Consider the following 14632-nt stretch of genomic DNA (forward strand, 5'->3'; position numbering starts at 1 on the left):
TGATTTTTACTTTATATTGTGTATTAATCATTGTTTTTTGTTTCAGATATTAGGGACAATAATTTGTACATAAAATACCATTAAACATAATTTTTATATGAATATTTTTGGGGGTGTGGAACAGATCATCCGACTTCATGTTATTATTTGCTTTGCTATACGAGCTTTATGGATTACGAGCACCTTTCCGGAACCGATTATGCTCACAAGGTTCCACCGTGTATCTGTCCATCCACTGAGTGACAGCTGTGATAATGGAAAGGTTGTACAACTACAAAACACTACTAAGTGCTGAATCTGACTCACTTTGACTCCTTGTAGATTGCGTGCCTCCTGCTTGTACTTCAACAGCTCCCTCTACAGGAAAACCAGATATCATGAGAACCACAGACAGGAAAAGCAAGGTTAATATGCAGAGACGCAGAAAAAGTAAACAAATACATTCTGCTGATTTATACTACATTCACACATTTAACCTGGGCTTGTCAGATGCTGTTTAGTAGTAGTAATAATCAAGTAATAACCTTCACAGACCTGGGCAGAAGTCTTGAAATGAAAACAGCTATAAAAACAAGCATCATATTACAATACTACTGCGATAAAACACCCCACAAAAACAATACCTTCAGCTCCAGACTCTCCTCCATGCTCTGATCAAGACGACTGTGGATTATTACCTGTAACAACCAGAGCAAGTTTAATTCGCTTGCAGGTTAAGCACACTGTGGTAAAAAAGACTGAACAGAAGCTGAATGAGGCAGAAACTGAGCTGCGGGGAGAAGCAGGTGAACAGAGAGGAAGGGAAATGGATACCTGCTCCTCACACTCAGACAAAGCAGAACTCAACACACAGTAATCTGATCTAACCTGCCTGATGTGAGAGAGAGCAAATAAGCAAGTGTGAGAAAAAAGAAGAGGAAGAAGAGAAGGACTGTAAAGGAGTTTCCTGTGAAAGTGAGCAAGACAAAACAGAAATGCTACGACTGCAGGATGAGAAGAAAACGCTCTTTGTTTTAAAAAAAAAAAAGTCATACCAGTTGTTGCTCTGCATTTTCCACTCCTTCTCCCAAACTCAGTGAAACATCCTGCTCATCGTCAGGCAAGGAGCCGTGGAGAAGCAAAGCCTGTAAACACCCCAACACACACACACACACATCAGACACTGAGGCATAAGACAGGACTTACTGCCATACATTTTATACTGAACATCTACATTACCCACACCACTGCTATCTGACACTGACAAAGTGAATGCTTTTGAATGATAACGATATAATAAAGCAGGTATTATCATAAGAAACATGATGTTGAAGGAGTAACCTACACACTAGGAGATTTTCAACATGCGTGTTTCTAATAATACATTACACACACACACACACACTATATATATATATATATATATATATATATATATATATATATACACACACACACACACACAGGGGTTGGACAATGAAACTGAAACACTGGTCAATTTAGTGTTGGAGGATTCATGGCTAAATTTGACCAGCCTGGTGGCCAATCTTCATTGATTGCACATTCCACCAGTAAGAGCAGAGTGTGAAGGTTTAATTAGCAGAGTAATAGCACAGTTTTGCTTAAAATATTGCAATGCACACAACATTATGGGAGACATATCAGAGTTCAAAAGAGGACATCTCACTGGCGCATCCGTGACTGACAGCAAGTCTTTGTTATGTATCAAGAGCCACGGTATCCAGGGTAATGTCAGCATACCACCAAGAAGGACGAACCACATCCAACAGGAGTAACTGTGGACGCAAGAGGAAGCTGTCTGAAAGGGATGTCCAGGTGCTAACCCGGATTGTATCCAAAAAACATAAAACCACAGCTGCCCAACTCACTGCAGAATTAAATGTGCACCTCAACTCTCCTGTTTCCTCCAAAACTGTCCGTCGGGAGCTCCACAGGGTCAATGTGCATGGCCGGGCTGCTATAGCCAAACCTTTGGTCACTCGTGCCAATGCCAAACGTCGGTTTCAATGGTGCCAGCAGTGAAAATCTTGGGCTGTGGACAATGTGAAACATGTATTGTTCTCTGATGAGTCCACCTTCACTGTCTTTCCCACATCTGGGAGAGTTATGGTGTGGAGAAGCCCCAAAGAAGCGTACCACCCAGACTGTTACATGCCCAGAGTGAAGCATGGGGGTGGATCAGTGATGGTTTGGGCAGCAATATCATGGCATTCCCTAGGTCCAATACTTGTGCTGGATGGGCGCGTCACTGCCAAGGACTACCGAACCATTCTGGAGGACCATGTGCACCCAATGGTTCAAACATTGTATCCTGAAGGCAGTGCCGTGTATCAGGATGATAATGCACCAATACACACAGCAAGACTGGTGACAGAGTGGTTTGATGAACATGAAAGTGAAGTTGAACATCTCCCATGGCCTGCACAGTCACCAGATCTAAATATTATTGAGCCACTTTGGGGTGTTTTGGAGGAGCGAGTCAGGAAATGTTTTCCTCCACCAGCATTACGTAGTGACCTGGCCACTATTCTGCAAGAAGAATGGCTCAAAATCCCTCTGGCCACTGTGCAGGACTTGTATCTGTCATTCCCAAGACGAATTGATGCTGTATTGGCCGCAAAAGGAGGCCCTACACCATACTAATGAATTATTGTGGTCTAAAACCAGGCATTTCAGTTTCATTGTCCAACCCCTGTATATATATATATATATATACATGTCCAAAACTGCAGCTCTTGTGGGGTACTGGTCTGTGGTGGTCAGTATCTATCAAAAGTGATCCAAGGAAGGGACAGTGGTGAACCAGTGACAGGGTAATAGGCAGTTTCATTAAGGCTCATTGATGCACGTGGGGAGAGAAGGCTGGACCGTGTGATCCGATCCAACAGACGAGCTACTGTTGCTCAAATTGCTGAAGAAGTTAATGCTGGTTCTGATAGAAAGGGGTCAGAATACACAGTGCAGGACGGGTCAGGGCTGTTTTGGCCAATACTAGGCAGGTGGTCATAATGCTATGCCTGGTCTGTGTGTGTGTGTGTGTGTGTGTGTGTGTATATATATATATATATATATATATATATACATACACACACACACACACACACACACACACACACACACACACACACACCTAGACCACCTGCCTAGTATTGGCCAAAGCAGCCCTGACCCGTCCTGCACTGTGTATATATATATATATATATATATATATATATACACTACACTACCAGTCAAAAGTTTGCACACCTTCTAATCCCATGGTGTTTCCTGATGTTTATTTCTCTCTACACTGTAAAACAATGCTGAAGGCGGCCGAAATCCACAATAATGTCCTTTGAACAGTTGATATTGAGATATGTCTGCTACTGATGCTCTGTAAAGCCTTCATAACGCCTCTAATCTGAGGGGCTGTTAATTGGTGATTTCTGAGGCTGGTAACTCTAAATGAACTTCTCCTCTGCAGCAGAGGTCAGTTTTGGTCTTGCTTTACTGGGATGGTCTTCATGTGAGCCAGTTTCATCATGGTGCTTGATGGGTTTTGCAAATGCACTTGACAATACTGTTCTTGCAAGAACTATTCCAGAACACCTGACCTTCGTGTCTTAAAATAACAACTGACTGTTTTTTGTTGTCATTAAATATGGATTACTGAAGTCCATGTGTGTTATTTCATAGTTTTGAAATCTCCAGTATTGTTCTATGTTGTAACATATTGTAACATGATGTGCCAGATTCCAGCACAGGGGAATGAACTAAACACCACCAATAGGGGGGTTTGAAGTATACCATCATACTGTCTATTTAGATTTGTTATTATACAGTATTATGTTATTATGTGTCAAAAGCAGTATGTGTTTCTTGGATTGAATTCCTTATTTTTGTCATCCATAAGATTATGAAAATCTTAGTCCACAAGGTAAGAGCTACAAGACGCTGGAGTCACTGATCAGTCCTAGACGCACACATTTATTAAAAAAAAAAAAAAAAGTAGATCACCTGTAGGCTGGACACCATTCTCCTGGCCTCCACCATCTCTCTCTCTAACTGCTCCTGCTGCTCCCACAGTTGCTCCTCCCAGGCATAGTTACTCACACACCTCCCATCATGCTCCTGGGCTGTTGCTGGGCCACTTGGCATATTGTCTGAGAAGCAAGATAACCTGGTCTGTTAGTTTCTTTGACACCAATCAGCATTACAGAGACGACAATTTCAAGTAAAAGAACCTGCTTTACCTCTGACGTGTGCTGATTGGATACTCAAAAGCTGTCCTTTGTCTTCAGAGATGCTGGTGGAGTCTTTGGGCATGTGGTTGGGACTGGAGGTGCTCAAGCTGAGAAGAGAGGAGAATCCACATTCATTTTGTATGTGTACTTGATAAAAGTGGACACTGACTGCTGACTGAACTTTGAGTTATAACAGCAGAAGAATGTTTAAATGAGTGTATTGTTTAATCTTCTATTGATCTGTTCAACTGAAAACAGTAGAAACTGACCAAAATTTGAACAAGTAATCCAGTGTTTAACCTGTCCTCTCTAGCAGTTGTGCAGAAGAGAGACGCCCCAGAACTGACCAGACCGTGAAGTTGCTGGCTCTGGCACAACCTCCAGCCCCAGCAGTACTACACACTAATATCTGCTCAGTTCTCCATGGACCAGCTGCTTCTCAGCCCACATCAAAGAGCAGAAAATCTCTCTCCCAGTCTATCTGATCCTTCATTCATCAAACTCACATCCCCAAAACAGTCAGTACAAAAGAGCTCCCTTGATCAATACTGTCCTTGTCTCTTAATTCCCTGTACAGGGATTAATTATGCCTCATAGCCAACCAGAAATATCTGCCAGGAGCCATACAGAGAGCAAGTGAGCTTCCATTAAAAGCTTAACTTCTCATGGCTATTTTGATGGCGTGGGTTATAACCACTACTTCCTGCTTTAATTAGGGTTCTGTAGATGTGTTGTGTTTGGCAGACCACTTTAATAATAATGAAACTATAAATAACAAGGCAAAGGACCAGAATACGATCTGAAACTACACCCATGGTTGTTGTTACATATTCTGCAATAAAACCTCTGTTAGAAAGCACTCTTGCAAAGCTTTGAATTAATTAGTTCTGAATAAAAACAAGTGGCTCTTTTTCTTTAGTCCTTATTGTTAGGTGTAACAATAAACAAGAATTGCTATTTCTCGTGGACACAAACCACAGAAAGGAAAGTGTTGTCCACTTCCATACCTGTGGTTTGATCTACTTAACTAACATTAAGGATCCGGATGACCATGACCATGACCAGACACTGGGCTCCATAACAAAACACAAAAACTACCGATCTGGGTTTTTATTTTTTCCTCTGGTCAGTGTGTGGGGAAAAAACAGACTCTTTCTATCACCAGTAATTATTTTCACCAAGTGAATTAGATCCTACATTTCAGGCAGTAACTCCAGATTACTTTAGGAATTATTATAGATACAGTGAGGGAAAAAATTATTTGATCCCTTGCTGATTTTGTACGTTTGCCCACTGACAAAGAAATGATCAGTCTGTAATTTTAATGGTAGGTGTATTTGAACAGTGAGAGACAGAATAACAACAAAAAAATCCAGAAAAACACATTTCAGAAAAGTTCTACATTGATTTGCATTTTAATGAGTGAAATAAGTATTTGATCCCCTATCAATCAGAAAGATTTCTGACTCCCAGGTGTCTTTTATACAGGTAACAAGCTGAGATTACAGTAGGAGCACTCTCGGGGAGTGCTCTTAATCTCAGCTCGTTAACTGTATGAAAGACACCTGTCCACAGAAGGAAGCAATCAATCAGATTCCAAACTCTCCATCATGGCCAAGACCAAAGAGCTGTCCATGGATGTCAGGGACAAGATTGTAGACCTACAGAAGGCTGGAATGAGCTACAAGACCATCGCCAAGCAGCTTGGTGAGAAGGTGACAACAGTTGGTGCGATTATTTCCAAATGGAAGAAACACAAAAGGACTGTCAATCTTCCTCGGTCTGGGGCTCCATGCAAGATCTCACCTCATGGAGTTTCAATGATCATGAGAACGGCGAGGAATCAGCCCAGAATTACACTGGAGGATTTTGTCAATGATCTCAAGGCAGCTGGGACCACAGTCACCAAGAAAACAATTGGTAACACACTACGCCGTGAAAGACTGAAATCCTGTAGCGCCCGCAAGATCCCCCTGCTAAAGAAAGCACATGTACAGGCTCATCTGAAGTTTGCCAGTGAATATCTGAATGATTCAGAGGAGAAATGGGTGAAAGTGTTGTGGTCAAATGAGACCAAAATCCAACTCTTTGGCATCAACTCAACTCGCCGTGTTTGGAGGAGGAGGAATGCTGCCTATGACTCCAAGAAGACCATCCTCCAGGTGACAGGACAACTGCACCGCATCAAAGGGACGATGGACGGAGCCATGTACCGTTAAATCTTGGATGAGAACCTCCTTCCCTCAGCCAGGGCATTGAAAATGGGTCGTGGATGGATATTCCAGCCTGACAATGACCCAAAACACACGGCCAAGGCAACAAAGGAGTGGTTCAAAAAGAAGCACATTAAGGTCCTGTAGTGGCCTAGCCAGTCTCCAGACCTTAATCCCATAGGAAATCTGTGGAGGGAGCTGAAGGGTCAGCCACAAAACCTTAATAACTTGGAGAGGATCTGCAAAGAGGAGTGGGCCCGAATTCCTTGAGATGTGAGATGTGTGCAAACCTGGTGGCCAACTACAAGAAATGTCTGACGTCTGTGATTGCCAACAAGGGTTTGGCACCAAGTACTAAGTCATGTTTTGCAAAGGGGTCAAATACTTATTTCACTCAATAAAATGCAAATCAATGTAGAACTTTTTTGAAATGTGTTTTTCTGGATTTTTTTGTTGTTATTCTGTCTCTCACTGTTCAGATAAACCTACCATTAAAATTACAGACTGATCATTTCTTTGTCAGTGGGCAAACGTACAAAATCAGCAGGGGATCAAATAATTTTTTCCCTCACTGTATACTTAAAGATATACCTAGTTCCTTAGCTGTGAAATCAAAGTTCTTCTGAGGCTATAGGAGACAAAATGAATAATGTAGCATTGATGAACTCTACTCTGTTACCTGGTGAAGAAAACTATCCACCTGGTACATGGTTAAAAAAATCAGGGATGCTATAGCCCTACTACTGGAAAATGTAGTTAAAATAATATCTTCTAGACTTGTAGCTCTGCTACTGCTCAACACTGTGAGTCTGACTGATGAAGGGACAAGCGAAGACATACAAGCTATTTTTTCTTTTTTTCACTACAAAGAAACAGAGGAGTAGTTGTTTTCTTATGTTTGTGTGTATGTGTGTGTGTGTGTGTGTGTGTGAGTACAGGACCGAGGTACGGGCACTGTAGAGAGAAGAAGAGGTCTGGCCTCTTTTGTGGTCTGTCAACATTAAATTACTGATCTCCTAACACATGCCACATTTGGGAATAGGGCACAGCATCATGATGCTACTTATTGTGCGGTATGAAAACACACACGTGGGAAATAATCTTGATGACATGTTCTTAACAGCTTCTGTATTTAGAAAGCGGTCTGATGCTTCTAAATAAAGTGTTAAGATTGTCAAGTGCTACTTCACTGGACATCACAAGGATAAGCCTGGATGAGTGACTTCTAAAATCTCATTATCCCTAGATAAATATCAGCCTTATCTTTTCTGTCACTCTCTACTTTGAAACTTAATCTTTACTTTACTGATGCTATACTATATTGCCAAAAGTTTTGGGACACCCCTCCAAATCATTGAATTCGGGTGTTGCTTTGGGGATGACCCCTTCTTGTTCCAACATGACTGTACACCAGTGCACAAATCAAGGTCCATAAAGCGGAGACTGCCAGGTCAAAACTGGGACGTCTGCCTTTACCTGCACATGAATGTAATATGGAGTTGTCCCGCCCTTTGCAGCTATAACAGCTTCAACTCTTCTGGGAAGGCTTTCCACAAGGTTTAGGAGTGTGTTTATGGGAATTTTTGACCATTCCTTTAGAAGCACATTTGTGAGGTCAGGCACTGATGATGGACGAGAAGGTCTGGCTCACAGTCTCCGCTCTAATTCATCCCAAAGGTGTTATATGACCTTGCTTTGGTCACTGGTGTACAGTCATGTTGGAACAGGAAGGGGTCATCCCCAAACTGTTCCCACAAAGAGCATGAAATTGTCCAAAATGTCTTGGTATGAAGCTGAAGCATTAAGAGTTCCTTTCACTGGAACTAAGGGGCCGAGTCCAACCCCTGAAAAACAACACCTGAACTCAATGAGTCGGAGGGGTGTCCCAAAACTTTTGGCAATATAGTATATGTAAAATACAGTGGGTTATGCAGTTATCATAAAATAATCAACGAAGGGGTGGTATAATGCACCCTTTAATGACAACCACCAAAGCTCTCATCCTCATCAAAACAATAAAATGTCTTGGGTTATTAGACTGAAAATCCTTGAACAAGCTTTCTGAAGCTTTGAACACTGTTATGTTCAGCATGACATGGCATTTCAAAAGGACTGGATCATACAGAACATCATTTCTTTGTAATTTGGATTATTTGGATATCAGAACACCAGGGTTCTGTGCATGCTGCTGCTGTGAAACATCCTTTTTTGGAAAAACCAAACCACATGAGTAACTGGTTGGAAAATGAATAACTGTTGCCTGTGGCTTGCAAACCCACATCATGTGAAAGTGTATCCCAGACCAGAGCTTAAAATAAGCTTCATCATTGCTTTAGCACGAATCAGAGTGGCCTCAAAACAAGCCTTTCTTATAAACTAAAATTTAATGATAGTACACTTATCAGAAGACAAGAGATCACAGTTGTTCCTTGCTCAGTGGTTTCTGTAGACAAGATGTCTCTTCGGAATATATTCTGCAAACTTCTTGGAGAAAAATATCCAATGAAGGCACTTTATTTACATGATTATTATTGCTTATAAAGCATTTGATTAGTGAAGTCTAATTTAATTTACATCCTATTCGTATGGTTTTCTGAGCTTCATTTCTCAATTCCACAGCTTAACGTTGTGCACTTTTCCATAACCTTCCTATTACTGCTGGAATACAATAATAAAAAAGAACACTAATGAATTGGAATATTAGGATATTACATTACACCAAAAATTTGGCTTTTCAATTTATGTCATGGAAATGTGTGGAAAATACAGTACATATGTTTAAGGTTGTGAGGGTTTAATAGCAAAGCGGGTACTAGACACACTGGTATTCAACCATTCCAGTCAGGGTATCATCTGTAGTCTGCTTGAACTGTAGTGTGGGGCAGCTCTAAGGTTAAATAATTCCAGGTATTGTGGGAGTTAGTAAACTGAGACAAATAAATCAGATTACTCTTCATATACTGGGATAAACAGCAGGTACAATAAGTAAAGAAACCCATCAGCATTTTTCTCAGTAAATGCTGTAAGTGCAGTAAGTGCTATTGACATGAAATTTTCACCAGATGTTGATAATAAAGAAATCAAACCATAGATGTCCATAAATGAAGTTATGTGTAATAATGTGAAGTGACACGGGGAAAAAGTATTGAACACGCTTACTAAAAGCTTCAAGAGCTTCAAAAGCTCCTGTACACACGCTGCATCCGCAAAGCAAACAGCATTGTGGATGATCCCACACACCCCTCACACACACACTGCCACCCGGAAAGAGGTACCGAAGCATTCGGACCCGCACAACCAAACTTCAGCTTCTTCCCTCAGGCAATCAGGTATCTCAACACAGACACAGACACAGACACACACACACACACACAAAACCGAGATCTGATCTCAACAGAGAAACTCAACTGTGCTGGAGACACACACACACACACACACACACAACCGAGATCTGATCTCAACAGAGAAACTCAACTGTGCTGGAGACACACACACACACACACACAACCGAGATCTGATCTCTACAGAGAAACTCAGCTGTGCTGGAGACACACACACACACACACACAACCGAGATCTGATCTCTACAGAGAAACTCAACTGTGCTGGAGACACACACACACACACACACACACACACACAACCGAGATCTGATCTCAACAGAGAAATTGAACTGTGCTGGACACAGACACACACACACACACACACACAACTGAGAACTGTTCTGAACAGAGAGCTGTACTGTGCTGGACATGTACACACACATACACAATTGTCCTGTTTACATGCATATGTCACTTTACATTGATCTTGTTACATGTGTCACTTTAATATTTGCACTCACTGTCAACACTATTCTTTGCACAGAGTCGGCATTATATGTCCTGTTTGTCTGCACTGTCTTGTCTTGTCATCCTGTGCATTTCTGTTGTATGTCTAATTTCTAAAGCTGGCACCTTAAGTATAGTTTAGCTTTATCTCTATGTTTAGCTCTATGTTTGTCTGCGTCACTGTATTTTGTTATGTGTAGCACCTCTGGTCTAGGAGGAACGTTGTTTCATTTCACTGTGTACTGCATCAACTATACACGGTTGAGGTGACAATAAAGCTTCTTTGACTTTTGACTTTTTTGACTTTGACTGTATGGAGAAACTAGCTGCATGCTTTTCTCAGGTGTGTTTCACATTACACATGACTTCATTTATGAACATCTATCGTTTGATTTCTTTGCACTTTTCTTTGGATTGCATGGGTTGTTACCAACATCTGGTGAAAATTTCATGCCAACAGCACCTTTAAAAAAATATTTACTGAGAAAAATGCTGACGTGTTCAATACTCATTTTACCCGCTGTGTTATCATCAGTGTCTTATTTCACCCGTATAACCAGTGTGTATTTTCTAAACCATTTCCATGCAAGCTAAAAGACAAGTACTTATTTTAGTGTTAAAAAATCTGATTGGACCACGTACAGCATCCACATATCAAGTCTGAATATGAATGACATTCTCCACATATCAATTGACAATAGAACTGAATTAATCCCCTGGTGAATGTGCACTGTAATCATTTGGAAGACGGTGCATGTGATAAACTGCTGCGGTCAGCATGAAGCATTTCCTATTATGTAACTGTCCACTCTGCAGGAAGCAGCTCTGGGAGGTTCAAAGGTCCTCCTCAGGAAAACCATAATCTCTATATTTGTGCATCTGATATGACTGTGCTGATGGGGGGTGGGGTGGGGGGTCATTAGATACTCTACATTAAGCACTGATGATAAGATGTAATCACAGGAAGCTTGTTAAACCACTGTATTTACACTTCAGCATGGAATCTGGAACGAGTCCCAGAAGTTCATGCTTCTCTAAAGCAAAAGAATGACTTTGATGAAAAGTGTTGACACAACAACAACAAAAAAGATTCATGTCAGTCTAAAATAAGAGAAGGAGAGAAAGGAAGCCTGAGCATTGCTATTCTAAGCATTTTTCTATAGTTTCTGTTATTTTAAAAGATAACAGGCATGACAAAACAGACTACACTGATCTCCAGGCTGATGTCAAACCCGTACACAGACTCTACACACCATATAAACCTTACCGTTGTGTTGTGTGACCACAAGAGTTCATAGTGACAAAGAGAACATACAGAAGAGTCGAGCGCAGCGCTTCGACCCGAGCGACTTACTGTTGCCAAAGAATGCCGGCTTATTTTTTTAAGGGTTTCAGCCAAAGTAATAAGCAGTTCCAAATCAAATACATCTGATCTGAGACATCCACACGGCTCTTCCGAAATCACTTTATGCAAGTCTGAGTCTCCTCATGCATCATTTTATTGCATATTGCCTGTGACCAGGGGACTGCTGTGGACAGAACCACTTGGAGACTATCACAGAACTGCTGCTGCATCTGTCAGCTTTCAGCAGGAAGGAATTACTGTCTGTAATGACCTCAGTAACTACACTGACCTATTAGTTCCTCATGAGCTCTTGGTTGTTGTTGTAGAAAGGACATTATTTACATTTACATTATTTACTGTCCAGTGTCACCCAAATGAGGATGAGGTTCCCTTCTGAGCCTGGTTCCTCTCAAGGTTTCTTCCTCAGATCATCTCAGGGAGTTTTTCCTCACCACCCTCACCTCAGGCTTCTCATTAGGGATAAATTTTAAGAATAAAATAGTAACTTAGCTTTATCTAACTTTTGTAACTTAACTTTAATAATTTGTCATTTCCTCTGTGTTTCTATATTTCTGTAAAGCTACTTTGAGACAATGTCCACTGTTAAAAGCACTATACAAATAAACTCAATTTAATTGAATATTGCAAAACATTAATTGAAAAACTGCTATATTATTTCTAGGGACCAGTCTGCAGTGCACACACTAGCACTGCTCATATTTTCTGCCCAAAACTATGTACTTAAAATGGCTGAAAAAAATTCCCTCTTAATCCCGCTGTATCATAATATTTTTTCACAACAATTTTGACCAAACAGAATATTCTCGCACAAATCTGGACCTACAGTGCATTTTTTATATTTATTTTAAAGCTGACGTTGTGCTTAAATTGCCACTGATAATAATCAAATTGCCCAGTAATGTTCCACCGACTCTAAACTAAGCACAACAGCTGGCTTTGTTTTATTTGTGGATGCTGGGCGTAAGTTCGCTGAGGCTGAACTCAAACCATTCGTGCTCAATTCCACGGATCTGAAGCAACAGCAAACCTCACACCTCTGCCAGCTGCACATGAACAGCACTGAGGATGAAGAACATTGCTTATTAGAAGAAATGTTGGGGTTGCCAGGTTTGCAGTTGTATGGCAAGTTTTGGACCAAGGTTGTGGTTGGAAAAAGCGAGTGAGCAGGTTCTCTGTTTTGGGCTAAGTCTGCAGTCACAGAGATCTTCACTTTCCACAAACACACCCATCTCTGATAAAAAACACACTGACAATCAGTAGGTCATACCTCATCATTTCCAACCTCTAGAAATGTCTTGGAATTCCTACCTGGGGTACTAGCTATCATCTCCTCACTTCAGCAAGAGTTCAGCAAGTGATGTCAACTCAACATGGCTGCTTACAGCATCAACCGTGAAAATACTTCAGCGCTATTTAAATCATTGTAAATAATTGCTTCAGATCTAGTTGCTTGTTAAATCTATCCCACTGACTTACAGTTTGCTGAGGAGGAGGAAAATGTGCAGAACTCATCACAGTGATCTGGCTAGCATGCACAAAATAGAAGCTCCATGGTTTTTCCTCATCTAAGGTAAGTTGGACGCAGGATTTATTTATAATACTGTATTATGTTCTTCTATAGCTGACAGTGTTTAATGTTAAAACATTCACTTTATAAACAGCTGTTGTTTATCCACTCCCTGCTACTAGAATACTGCTATTTATTTGTTTCAATGTTAGACTAGTGCCACATTCCCATAACCTTAGTGTGAATGTGTAGCATGGCTGCTGTAGAAATACAAGCAAATATGTGCTTGGTGTCTGAAGTCTGCTTTGACTCTAGTTATGAAGCTCATGTTGTTAAAAGGTAAGGAGTAAGGAAAGCTCTTACCATTTAATCTGTTTAGCTCCCATGCTGGTCTAAGTTGCTATCCCACTGCACTGCTCCTGACCATCCATGTAGTACCGGCTAGAAAAGCGTTCACTGGCATCTTTTTCACCCACCCGCTCTTCTTTAGGGTCCAGTCTGAGACCCATCCACAGACTTACAGTAAACAGTGTTAGGCAGCAAGTGACAAATCACTAAAGGACAAACTGTCACAGAGTCCAAGCTTATTCTGTCTCACAGTTTCCGAGCGTGGGATCCGCAGCTCCTCTGTTCCCGACGTGGCACATATGGAAATCCTGTTTTGCTTCAGTAACAGAGGAGCGACGCTCTACTCTGTCACCAAGGCAGCTGCATCCTACCCTGTTCTCTCTTTCTGTCTGTAGATATTTCTGTCAAATCTCTTCTCTTCTGAATTACTCCACATTTTTATGACATACTATCCCCAGCTTGAGAGAAAACTGAGAGCTACAGAACAAAGCCGGGTTCTTCTTGTTTATCTTTCTCGCTCTGCTTTCTCTTGCTGAGATGTCAGGAATAGCTCAGCCCTCCTCTGGTTCTGCTCCTCCTATCTCTCCGGTCCCTCCCTCAAACTCCTCCCTCTCTCCCTCCCCTTCAGGATCACTGCATGGGTGAGGTGGGGTCGAGGCCTGGGGGAACTGCAGTAATTGGGATTAGTACAGGGTCAGCTCCACGATTCTCTGGACTCCAACATACTTTTGGATCTTCTCAGATGTGTGCACAAAATATTACAGGGTTCTTACCAATTCCACACACAAAAAAAACCACTTTTTAAGATTTTTTCTAAATTGTTTTCATGCAAGTTAACGTTCCAAACGTGTCTAGATTGTTTTCTTGGTCATTTTAAAGGTCATTAATGCCATATTGAAACACAAATCCAGGAAATATATCCATCAGAAACCTTAAGACAGAAAACTACAGGGAACGCCTAAAGGCAACAAATATCTTTACCAAAAAAATATATTTTTTTAATTTTTATACTAGATCTTTTAATTCTACTTCTGGAAAGGAGGTGTTGATCAATTCTAAACCCTTTCCCGACCTTCCAGACCATTGCACATGAACTCTGTGTTAGTGAGGCCTTCAATGTAGCTTTTTCTCCTTGTGTTTCTCCT

At 41.1% G+C, this 14632-nt stretch overlaps 1 protein-coding gene across 3 annotated transcripts in view; it reads right to left on the bottom strand.

Moving 5' to 3' along the window:
• Positions 1-14632, bottom strand: part of dixdc1b (DIX domain containing 1b) — a 38264-nt gene that overhangs the window by 6940 nt on the left and 16692 nt on the right. For all 3 annotated transcript variants that reach the window (XM_058415677.1, XM_058415678.1, XM_058415676.1), the window contains 5 exons: positions 4233-4330; positions 3997-4142; positions 1035-1124; positions 624-677; positions 307-357 (listed from right to left, as the gene is read on the bottom strand). In XM_058415677.1, coding sequence (XP_058271660.1) covers positions 307-357; positions 624-677; positions 1035-1124; positions 3997-4142; positions 4233-4330 — 439 coding nt within the window. The remainder of the gene's footprint in view (positions 1-306; positions 358-623; positions 678-1034; positions 1125-3996; positions 4143-4232; positions 4331-14632) is intronic.

Source organism: Hemibagrus wyckioides, linkage group LG18 (assembly GCF_019097595.1).
Source record: "Hemibagrus wyckioides isolate EC202008001 linkage group LG18, SWU_Hwy_1.0, whole genome shotgun sequence".
NCBI classification, from domain to species: domain Eukaryota; kingdom Metazoa; phylum Chordata; class Actinopteri; order Siluriformes; family Bagridae; genus Hemibagrus; species Hemibagrus wyckioides.